Source organism: Zonotrichia albicollis, chromosome 1 (genome assembly GCF_047830755.1).
Source record: "Zonotrichia albicollis isolate bZonAlb1 chromosome 1, bZonAlb1.hap1, whole genome shotgun sequence".
Lineage (NCBI taxonomy): Eukaryota > Metazoa > Chordata > Aves > Passeriformes > Passerellidae > Zonotrichia > Zonotrichia albicollis.
This window is the reverse complement of record NC_133819.1, coordinates 125,646,907-125,659,290: the sequence shown is the minus strand read 5'-3', so window position 1 is coordinate 125,659,290 and position 12,384 is coordinate 125,646,907. Positions and strand designations below refer to the sequence as shown.

General features: G+C 45.5%; 1 protein-coding gene and 1 long non-coding RNA gene across 2 annotated transcripts in view; one reads left to right on the top strand and one right to left on the bottom strand.

Moving 5' to 3' along the window:
• The window catches only part of STMN2 (stathmin 2), a 39,740-nt gene extending 30,104 nt beyond the window's left edge, over positions 1-9,636 (bottom strand). Inside the window, exon 1 of the mRNA XM_005479393.4 lies at positions 9,359-9,636. Coding sequence (XP_005479450.1) covers positions 9,359-9,377 — 19 coding nt within the window. The 5' untranslated portion in view covers positions 9,378-9,636. The remainder of the gene's footprint in view (positions 1-9,358) is intronic.
• A 1,142-nt stretch (positions 9,637-10,778) lies between these two features.
• The window catches only part of LOC141731030 (uncharacterized), a 31,575-nt gene continuing 29,969 nt past the window's right edge, over positions 10,779-12,384 (top strand). The window contains exon 1 of the long non-coding RNA XR_012582932.1: positions 10,779-11,291. This is a non-coding gene — a long non-coding RNA (uncharacterized LOC141731030). The remainder of the gene's footprint in view (positions 11,292-12,384) is intronic.

Genomic DNA, 12,384 nt, shown 5'->3' with positions numbered 1-12,384 from the left:
TAATTTTGCAACCTTCGTATTGTAGATTACCTGTTTGCTTATCTAAATGCCTTCATTTTGCTGCATGGGTTCAGAATTTGTTCTTATTGCAATTTTTACCCTTGACTTGTTACATCTTTGTGGAGAAACCAGGATGCCAGCAGAGATGAGACCTCTAGAGCAGCACTGGCAAACGATGCAAAATGATAATTACAATTTTGCAGAGGATTTGAAAGTACTTCTGTCATGTTTATTCCTGTTTTTCAAGCCTCTCACAACAAGAAGATGAAATACTTTACACTATTAATCAAATGCACAATGGTTCCCTAAGTAAGAAAAAAATAGTGGGGTAACTTGAATTGTCAATGCAGCTTAAAAAAATACCTTACTATTTCTTTTCTTAAGTCATTATTGATATTTTACTTGGAAAATGATATTTAGACTTAAAACATCATTTCCCAGTAAAAGTTATTTGCCTTGAGAACAAGTGGTTTGTTGACAAATATGAAACATTTAGATTTTTAAATCAGGAATCAGGGTTTCATTCCTACCTACAGCATACAATATTGAAAGTCCCCCTAACTGCAGTTTCGACAGCACCAAAAAATATCTGAGCACATAGAAAAAAAATCAGCTTAGAAATAGCTTTTTGTATTATATCTATGTAAAAAACACCAGCACCTGGAGACAAAGAAGGTATATTCAAGTGATTAATACAAACATGACTTGAGTGACATGATACCCTTTCTCTTCACATGAATAAAGTAAGCAACAAATACATCAAAATAGTTGACAGACTAATGAAATAGATTACAGAAGAAAATTTCACTTCCAGAAATGTCTTTGAAAAATTATGGATATTGATGCATTTGCTTTAAGATATCCTAGGTACATGCAACTTCTCTTACAGCTCCATTCAGGTAACTGGAGGATTTGCAGTACAAAAATACCTGTAAACCAAAAAAGGTAATTTCTGCTGCAATTCCATACAGCAATGTTGCTAAAAACATTTTGTGCATCTTTGACATGGCTGTGGTCTCCACAATCTTTTGAAAAAGAAAAATAATAGACTTGATTATATTAGTCACTTCAGGGAGCTCCACCAATGAAATGACATCCAGAGTCATCCTACTAGAAATCAGAGGATGAATTTGAACATGTACACATCAGAAATCTTAGTCCAAAAGGACAATTTGTGTTTTCAGCAATTTTGAAAGCATCAAAAATAGCATCAAGATCAAAAGTTTTAGCTACTTAGAGATAAGTAAATATATTTAAATGTAGATGCTTCATCTACCTTCCAGTATTGTATACCTTAGCTTAGGGAAAATTCTGAATTTGTACAACTTTTTGCTTTCAGTAGCATTAAATACACACATCATTATTTTTTCTTTCCTTAAGAAATTCCCTAAGGATTATAGAAAAGTACCTCAATAGCACAGAATGCTAATACAGCTTTAGCAGGTAAGTTGCTCTGCTTCTTAATCTGATCAGTATGGATTTTGGCACTTCTATAATATCAGAACATGGTTACACATTTTCATGCAGTATGGAACATAACCTCACATCCCAGCTCTGAGGTAAGTACCCAAGATTATCCCCATCTTAAAGAGAAGAAAGTCAGGTCACAAAATGATTAACCTACAAATCCAATAAAGGAACTAGGTGCCTAAAATGATGCTTAAGAAAACTCAGGTTTCTAAATCAAGGATCTGGAACCCAGAGATTCCTGCACAGATGAGAGGTCACGAGAATACAGAAAACCACAATTTGTGCTCTTTAAATTGGTGTGCATTGTAGGGTGCTGAACTTTGGACAAGCAAGGATAGCTCAGACTTCAAATGTTTAAGCCACTAACATTGGGAATTGCGTGTTCCTCCAGCTCGTAGCCAGTCCTCTGAATAAATCTGTGTGGCTTGTTTCCTGGGAGTGTGGGGCACACATAGGTAGCACAGGGTTCATCATAAACACAGGAACAAGCCACGGTCTTCTTTTAAAATGTAGCTGAGGAGGAATGTTGCTGGCTGTCGTACTCCTGCCCATTGGAGCAACTGCCTACAGTGACATCTTTGACTGGAAAATGCCAGAGCTAGGGTCAAACTCTCAAAATTTCCACTCAAGCCAAAGCATCCTGTCACCCAAAGGAACTCAGGCTCTATCTGATGCTTCCACAACTGTTTCTATTTTGCCATACATGCAAAATCCAGCGATGCCCGTGGGATCCCAGCTCCTAGGTGTAGGTCATCCTCCCTCCTGTGTGTTCCCTTTTCCTCTCTTTAGCATGATGTTCTTCCCATGGGAGAGTGGAAAGAAGACGCAGCTAGTGGCTCTGGTATTCTGTGGGCAGGAGGACACACAGGGACAAAGCCTACCACACCCCAGCAGCACACCTGGAGGCCACCCACCAGCTGTTTGGTCAGGAGCAGGAGGGCACCCATTGCCACACCTTCATCACTCCCCACAATGGAAGAGATCAAGCCAGGGCTTCCCTAAGGCTGTGTGTGAGGAGTCCAAGAGACAGTGGAAGTCTCACCATTCCTCCTGACATTTTCCTCTGGGCTACCAAATTATGAGTACATTTACTCTGGGCAGACCTTGACCATAGCCAGAGGTGCTGACCTCTCCCTGTTGCTCTGGGACAGCCATACCTGTATCTCACTACTAACCCTATCCTCAGTCACCTCTCCATACTACTGCTTGGGGCAAGATTGGTGAAAAACTCCTAATAATCCTGTTTTGTAGAAGTGTCTGTGAAGGATCACAATTTCACATAATATCTGCTACAACAGTGATAGGTTTTGTGCTTTAGAATGAATGCATAAATCATAATTTATTTATGAACTGCTTGGATTGAAAGCTATAGCTTAGAAAAATAACATTTCTGAATATATTCAGCAAAGCCTAATATTTTGTGCAGATGCTGTGCACTAATTTAACTGCACATCCTGGCAGAAATAGCTTAAATTTACTTCAGTGGTTAAATTATGTATTAGAAGACAGGAAAAAGAAAAACATAAGTGGAAGAGAAAATGAAATAATTTCAGATCAGCTTTGTATGCTGGTATTTGTCAGAAAGATGATGTCATAAATATTTAGTTCGCAGGAGCCAGCATTTACGCGGCAGTCCATTTTTTTTTGACTCATGATGCAGGTCCATGTGGATTGAGGTCTCCAAAGCCATTTTTGTCCATGTTTGAAAAGTTCTGAGCAACTAGAGGAACAGGTACTGTCTGCACTGCAGTCATGGTACCCAGCACCTTGCAGGACTGAGATACCTGTCCCCGGTGGAACTGGGAACCCGCCCTTCTGAGTGAGAGCAACAATCCTTTTAATGGGAATGAAAGCCAACACCACCTCAGACTGTATCCATGGAATAGTGTGAGGGTTGTGTGCAGCCTAGAAAGGACTGTGAATAGCAGCCATTCCCCCAAATCAGCTGCCAGTTTCTGTGTCCCCATGGACTAAAGAGCAGCTGGTTGTGCTGAGGCCAATGGCTGTACTGCACTCCGTTGGCCCCAGTGAGGCAAGACTCATTTCAAAGTTGGTTCATCTATCATCCATTTTACGGATAAATGCTGAAGAAGGCATGCTCTCTACAAGCCAACTGAGGATGGCATTAGTTTTTTGGTTTTAAAGGTGACTCGTATGGAGAACTGACAGTGGATTTTTTGCAGGTAGTTGCTGCAGAGGTAAGCAAGCACTGCTGCTTCATGATGTTCCATTTGTTCCTCCTCTTGGGCAGAGCGACCAATAGTGCCAGGATAAAGGATTTTGAAGCCTGATATCCTAAGTTGAAAGGCAAATTTACATTCTCTCTCTTTGCCCACTGGTCACAGGGCCAGGTGCCACCCTCAGTCCCTTATCTTCAGCTTTTTTTTGCTGTACCAGCTTTAGCAAAGCTTTTAGTGAGTCACTATACCAATTATGTGATGTGACATCATTTTTGGATGCCTACTTTAGGACTCCTAATGTTTGTTACTTTTCAGAAGTGCTGAGCATCTCTTTGGCTGTTTTGTCTGTGAACTATTAAGGTAGTTAAATTAGACCTAAATGAAAATGCTGCACAGGTGAAGTATTGCCCAGACTGATCTGTCATGGGAACCTTCTTTTCTCTGTGTTTTAGACTACAAAAAAATGCTGACTTCTCTCTGCAAGCAATTAGGAGAATCAATATAGTCTTTGAAGGCTAAAACACTACCTAAATATATTGCTGGATGTGAGTGCCCCATCTCTTTTTTGCAATGAGGTGCATTTTCCTCAAATGAATGCTATTAATTTGAAAATGGAGAATTCTTTTCTAAAGAAATTAATATGTCACCTGAGAGAAATCTAACCATAAGGTTAGATTACACAGTATATATAATAAAAAATCAGTGTGCAAAATGTGATATAGAGAAATGTACTATTGTTGAACAAATACCAATAGTAAAAAAATTTCAGTCTTAAATAATAAATTAAAGAAAATTCAAATTCACAAAAACTATGTGAATGAATTACAGGATTACATTATTAAACAGGGAAGTTTTTAGCCTAACTAGAGCTTATACTGGGACAAAGAGGTGATGGTAATGGAGGTGGAGGTGAGAGAACATTTTGGAAGTGTTCAAGCTGCTGAAGTTTATTTTTATTCCTCAGTGTGTTATGGGTTATATTCCATAAGAAAATGGAATAGATGACGTTCCATCCCTCCTGCCTGTACACCTCAGGGTAAGTAAAGAACTGCTATGAGGCAATATAAATCCTTAGCCATATGGACTCTTTTTAAAATTATTCCTGTCTTAATTCTCAATAGTAGGAAGAGTAATCAAGTCTTTAAAAACCAAGAAAAGAATATGAATAGGTGTTAACCTCAGTTCTTTAGTAAATTTTACTTATCAACATTTTTATATTAGCTCAGTAATAAAAGTTCACAGAAAAAAACTAACTGAAATGCTACCGCTTCAGTTTCCTTATCACACCAAAATTATATTAGGAAAACATTTTTTTCATCCAGAGGGTTGTTGGGCACTGGAACAGGCTCCACAGGGAAGTGGTCCCAGCACCAGCCTGACAGAGTTCAATAAATGTTTGGACAGTGCTCTCAGGCACATGGTGTGAGTCTGGGGGGTGGTTCTGTGCAGGGCCAGGAGTTGGACTCAGTGACCCTGATGGGTCTCTTCCAACCCAGCACATTCTGTGATGTCTTCTCCTAGTTCTTAAAAAAAATTTGAAATAGTGGTATCTCAGTCAAATTACATTTCTGCCAAAATTATGATACAATAAATAACTTTCTGTTTCTTGCCTATGTTCATTCTTCTCTTAAAACAACTTCCTATTTACAGACATGTAATTCTGTGGCCATTGGAAATAATTCAGAGCTGACAAATATTCATTTATTTATAAAAGGGGAAGGTTAAAACCTTCAGCTAAAAACTGAATAATATGGAAAGAAGCGTGTTCAGTCCAAATTCAGCCTGGCACTTAGCCATATGTTGTTTAACTTGAAGCTTGTCATTGCCATTCTTATTCAGATGACTACTCATGTGCAATTGTTGACAATCAAGCAATTGTTTAAGTGTAGTGGCAGACCACAGGCAGAACTCTTACCCCTTTGCAGTACAAAAAGGCTACTTATTAAAATAATGTAACCAGTCAAACTCAACAACCATACACTTCTTTATGACTTCATATGTATGTTACATAACAGATAAAATAATAATGCTGTACTCAGTTAACAGAAAAACTCAGCAGTGGCCTTGCATCCATCAAGGTAAGTATCAAGGTCTGAGCTTATAACTAAAATGCAAATGACAAAGCAGAACAGCAACTCTGAAGTACTTCTACAATGGTTCAATCAGTCTCACTCAGATATTTTATATCTGACAATATATTATTTGTTATATCTGAGAAAGAGGGAGCATGGCGCTGCCTCAATTCCTGTATCCTCATAATCCCACCCATTCATCACCTTACAGGGTTCCTGACTATCTCAAAAAGAGTTGACATTAAAACACTTCCATAACACACTATTAACACATATCCCACGTATTTATGTTAAATAACTTCCTATAAAATAAACCAGAACCATAATCTGGACTGAGATTTTCTATATGATGGTTGTCTGAAGATGTTAGAACAATAAATAGTCTTTAAATAAAACATCACAACAAAACAATGAAATAATGATTTCAAACACTTTTTCAGTTCCAATGGCATCACACACTGCTTCACCTTCACACTGCCATCGATGTACTTTACACTAAGTAAGTTTATCAAACCAGATATGTGGCCTGATTGGTCTGTAGTGACCTGATTGAGGGCCATAAATCAGGGCAAAGGCCCTGATTTATGCAACACACCTCCTGTTTGCTTGGGAGCTTAAGGTGTGAAGGAGTCCCTCTATCTAATACATAATTAAGATGGTGTCAGGGGGAGGATGAAGTTTAAAGCCCTCAGAATTTCTGTACAGTAGTGTTACATGGAATTTCAAGAAAAGACACACTTAAAAAAACCCCCAAAGATGCTTGTGTGGCATGTATCATTCATATACTATGTAAACTAAACAGAAAGAAGAATCTTGTGGGCATTCAGAGTATAATGATCTCCAGAAGTTCTTGCAGCTGTTGAAACTCCTACATAAGTAAAAGGAGCTTTCCCTGAAAAACCTTTTATTTTACACAGCTTAATAGAAATTTAGGCTTAATTTTGCTTTCTATTGTGGAATATGAACACAGGCTTGTTCAAGGTGTTTTGCATCTGCCTAACCTGAGTTATGTGAAGAGTTCTGTCCAAAGCCAGTAGGACTATTCACATGCTCAGACACCTGATTAAGTGCCTTGCTGGACCAGGGCCAGAAACATAATAGTGGGCTGGTTTAAGCTGATTAGAAATGTTTTGCTGGCTCTAGTGGTAGCAGGACCTAGCCTTTATTGCCACTTTGCAAAATCTGGTGCTCAACAGGAAAAAAATCAGGCACTCAGTAGTTCTTTCAGTGTTCTACTGGGTAAAGTTTGAGTACAGGAACAAATGTAGCTCATTTAGCTCTAACTGGAAATATGCATTACTGAGAATGGATCTGTTTTTCCACATGAAAATAAAATTTCTTGCTTTGTTGTAACTCTTGAAATAAAGTGGTTTATTTTAATAGGCTGTCTAGACAAATGTTGTCTATGTATAACGATAACAAGGAAAGTTATAGTTTAAAGAAATGGTGAGGAGAATCCTTTAAGCTTTGTGAGTTTAAAGATGGGAGATGCTTTTAATAAAGTAACTTTAATTTTATAATTGAATGTTGTTGTAAATAGTATTTTTGGAAACTGGAGCTAGGTGGCTGCATGGCTTTTTATAGCTGGTGTAGGTGCCTCGTTAACAAGGGATTAACAGACAAAGTGGCGCCACACAGTCCCTCTGTCTCTGGGTAAACCTAATGATTCCTGGCATCACCCTTGCCGCAGAAATCTTTATATTTGTGTGATGAGGGATCATTAACACCAGGCTGAGGAGCCCTTCCTTCCCTTGTGACAGAATTCCTAACAGGCCTTCTGCAGCGCTAAGTCCCCGACCGAGCACAAATTATCAATACTGATTACGGGATTGCTGCAGTGGGGAGGGGACGGCGTGCTCGGCACTGCAGGGCTGGCCAGGCTCCCGCAGCCCTCACGTCCCTGCTCTGTTTGCATCTACAGCTGTCTCATGCCTTGCTCCCAAGGGTGCCACAGCCGGGTTAGAATGCTTTCAATGCACCGCAATTGTTCCTTGGGAGCGGAACATCAGCATCCAGAAAAACGCTTTGGGGTAATGCATCGGGTTCAGCCGGTGCCAGGAGGGTTTGCTGTAACTTCGTGCAATGCGATGAACAGCGGTAACAAGAATCTGCACAAATGGAAATTTGAACTGGATTTGCTTCTTGGAGAGGACACTAATCGTGTTGGGAGCACTTCATCTTTATTTTGTGGGATTTGCGTGTGCATGACATTAATGGTGAATGATTGTGAAAACTTGAATTTGAATGCGTCAAATGCAGGTCCAGCCTCTTTCCTCCTCAAAAAGAAAAAAGAAAAAAAAAAAAAACCAAATCCAAAAAACCCCCCAAACCAACAAAAAACCGACCGTAAGGAGCGTTAGAGTCTGGACGCTTTCAGCAGTCCGACCCCACGACTGTTCTCCCCCTCCTTCTTCCACACCCTCATTGGGATTTTTTCTCCCACCCTACCCAGCAGCCTCCCTCGAACAAAGGGGCCAGTGCCGGGCTACCGCCCCTCGCTCCCGCCAGGAGCAGCAGGAGCAGCAGGGACCGGCGGGCAGGCGCTCCCCGAGAGCCGAGAGCCCCTCGGGGCCGGGCAGGGCGGAGGGCGGAGGGGCCGCGCCCCGCGGGGCCGCTCCCGGGGCGGGCAGGGGCGGGGGCGCCGCGGCGGCGGCAGGGCGCGGCTCCTGCGGGGCAGAGAGGGGGATGGATGCTCTCCGTGCCGCTGCGAAACGCGAGGTAACAGCAGCCCCGCCGGCTGCCCCCCGGGAGAGAGCGCAGGGCGGGCGCTGCTGGCGCACACCGGCTCTCCGCGATGCAGTGACCTACTTCACCAGCCCCCGCCCCCCGGCGGACTGCAGGTGCGGGCAGTGTCGGGGCAGCGCCGAGCGCCGCTCCCCTCGCCCGCAGCCCCGCGGTGCCGTGCGGGGCCGGGCCGGGCTGGGCGCGGCCGGCCGCAGTGCGCGCCTGGCGGGGTCCGCCCCGCCGCAGCCCCCCCGCACCGCCCCGCACCGCACCGCGGCCCGCCGGCCCGGCCCGGCCCCGCCCGCAGCCCCCGAGCCGCGCCGAGCCCCTTCGGGCGTCGGTGCCGCTCCCCCGTTCTTCTTTTCTTGTCCCCACCCGGTTTCAGAGGTAGAGGGGAGCGCTGACTCCGGCCGGCGGGGATGGGTGGAGGCACATTGACTACAGGGATAACTTTACCGTTCGTTTTTTTTTTTCCTTTCTTTTATATATATATATATATATATATATATATATATATATATATATATATAAACACACACACATATATAATATCTATCTATATCTGTATTATATATATGCATATATATATATATATATATATATATAAAAAATATCTATTCAGCTTTAAAATAATGAAAATCGTTTCAAAATTACACCGTGCTCATGTGCCGACCTCACCCATTGCTATATGATTAATCCGATCTCTGGTTAGATACTAAAACGTTAAAACATCCCCATGTCCCACCCACCCTCTCCTTTTTTCTCTGATCAATGAAATAAAAAATACATTCAGTGTTCTCTTGATTTTTTTTTCCTAAACTTTTGGGAGAGCGAGAACACCCAGGGTAGGTAGCAGACCTAGGAGACAGCAGCCTTAGTGCTGGCTGAAGGAAAAGAGAGGCGTTTTCTTACCCATTGCTGTTTTAGCCATGCTGGGATGTGCAGCTCTCAGAGGCGGAGAAGGCAAAGGGGTCCAGCTACAGCAGTGGAGAGAGGGAGAGAAGACTGAATAAGGCACTGAGTCAGCAGAGTGGGGCTGTGCAAGAGAAGGAGCAAGAGGCAGGAGCCCATGAATAATTATCACTCCTCCACCCAAGCAGATTGGCTCGAGAGGTCCCCTGACATGACTCCTGCAGAGCCAGAATCTCCGGGCATTAAATATTGATCCACCAATGGTGCCGGAGTACAAAGTGCCAGAATGCAGTTTGAAATGGAAATCAGTCCTTGGATGCTTCTCCCCCCTCGGTCTGGTGTTAATAGTACATTCCATGTCAAATGTTTTATGTCTTACATGAAAAAAGCCTATTGGTGTTGAGGGCTCTGCTGTTGCTACCTGTAAAACATGCACAAATTCATTTTAACATATTTCATTCCAAAGATACAACAAGAAGAGGGATCATTGCAAGGGATTTCCTAGACCATTTCTGTAAAACAGCTGCTCAGATTATTTTTGCCTCCTGCAAGGGTACACAGATATCCTATGCAATTGTTTTAGACTGGATGTTTCTGCATTTTAGTACATTTTTTACTGTTTTACTGTCCCCAGAACTAACCTTGGTCATATCAAACTTTACTTAACCTTGGGAAATGGTAGGTGGACCTGCTTACCCTCTCAAAGGGCTCTGGAAATCCCAGAACAGGATAAATGTGGACAGAAGTCAGTAACTACTTCCCTGATGCACTATGGTAAGAGTCACTAGGAAGATGTGATTGATTCCCTTGATAAAGTGTGCAGGATGGGATCTCACGTGGTCATTACATGAAAGGGGATGGACACGTTATAAGAATTCCCTACACTAATTTTAAGAATTCTCTATCCCTGGCAAGAGGAAAGCCAGTGACATAACTGGCAGTCACTAAACAAATGTGGTAGAGGTTAATTGAAACATTTCTAGAAACAGGGCAGTGATGGGACCTGTTTTCACACCTTCTAGGCCTGGGAGCAGTTGCTGGCCTAGAGGAGCCAGTATCCAAGACCTTGGCACAAAGAGAGGGATGCTCCACCTTTGCCTTCTCATCTCACTGTCCAGCTGGAGCTCATTTGCCTCTCTCAAGGGATAACCAGCCTTATTGTTAAGAGCTTTCAAGGATACCAGACTCCCATGCTGCTTCCAGACAGACAGGGCCCTGGGCAAATTTTCAGCTTGCAATTTGGAGAATGCTCCTTGTAGATGTGTTTCCTGGGTGTGTACGGGTGGGTGGGAAAAGCAGGGCATTGGCACCGTTGTTTTCCTTGTGTGGGGCTGTTTGCAGCTGCACAGGCCATACTGCATGCCATCCCTGGCTGTGATGCTCTCACTTTGTGTCTGCTTCCCTAGAATTGGTCACTCACAATTATGCTTCTCAAGCTTCCTTGAAGTCAGTGAAGAGCATCTTTGAGTGAAGCATCACTCAGAGCATGGGCATAAGGCTAGCTTTCTCTTTGAGACAGTGATGACAATGCTACAAAACTAAACTAGGTTTTTTCTTTAAATGAGAATAGTAAAGTCTGTAAGTGAGTCTGAGGAGAGAAACATCCCCATTCTCAGACACCAGCATGTGAGCTGAGGCAAGGCAGACATCGTGAGGCTCCCTGCTGAGGAGCAGGCAGAGGGGATGAGGACAGGTGTACCGGGATGCAAGGCACAGGGGATGAGAACAGCTGTATCGGGATGCAAGGCCGACCCACCCTCCTGAGCGGCCCTGCCCGTGGGGAAGGCGGCCCCGGGACCCGGTGGCTTTCTCGAGTGTGTCATTTCTGGGCCCTCGGTTCTGTGGCTGTGTCGGGGCGTTGGTGAGCAGGGGACAGGTTTGCGGCTGGATGTCTGTGGTGAGAGGAACTTATTCCCTGCGGTGAGAGAAAACGGTGAGCACCGGCGCAGTGCTACGCACACAAGGCCGGCCTCGCCCCAGTGGAGGGACCCGCCGGGGTTCCAGGGCCAGGGCAGGGTGGGCCGTGCCCTCCAGGGGTGGTTCAGTGCCGGGGCAGGGGTGGTTCAGTGCCGGGGCAGGAGTGGTTCGGTGCCCCGGGCAGGAGTGGTCTCTGCCGGGCGGGGCGGGCCGAGGGTGCCCGGGCGCTCTCCGTGGTGCTGGAGGCGGCGGCGCTCCCGAGCGGGACGCTGGGCGGGACGGGGCTCGAGCGGGCACGGTGGGGCCGGGAGGGTCGGAGGGGCCTGAGACAGGCCGTGGGGCAGGGACGGACGAGGAGGGGGCAGGCAGGGATCGCTGCAGCTGACCCCGGCCCCGGGGAGCGCTGAGGGTCCGGCTGCCGGCCCCGCCGCTCCCCGTCGCCCTGATGCTTTCCCGGCACCGGCGCTCGGCTCGGCCCGGTTCGGCCCGGCTCGGCTGCCCGGGAGGGACGTGACACCGGCGCTGCGCTGACACAGAACATCTCTGCTCCTCGGCTTCCCATCCCCCGCCCTGCACGCCCAGCAGGCAGCGGACCCGCCCCGGCGTCTGCCTCTTCTATTCGGCTGCTTTTCCTGTTCTCCGAGCTCAAGCAGCGGCACGGGCGGCCGGCAGAGTGGGAAGGCTCCCCCGCCCTGGCGGGAGCTCGCAAGCTCGCTTCCCGCTTCCCGGCTGCCGCCGCAGTGGGCGCAGCGCTGCCCCGCTCCCTTCCCCCGCCGTGGGAACGGCGCCGCTGCCGGTGCCCAGGCCGGGGCTCCCCGCGGGCCTGTGAGAGGGAGCAGACGCGGATTGTCAGCCCTGGGGGACGCGGGACCCCGACTATGAGAGCTCGGGTCTCCCCCAGGAAGCAGCTCCTGGCGCGGGGGGTGCCGAGAAAGCCGTGCAAGAAATTGCTTGGCAATCACTGTCATGTCAAATCTTGGTGTGTACAGGAGCACTTATCAGACACCTCATACATCATTTCTGTTCCACTGACTGCCACTTTTTGATGTTTTGTTCCACATAAATTTTACGGGAGCATGAATTAAACTCCAGCATGTCCTAGCAAGGCA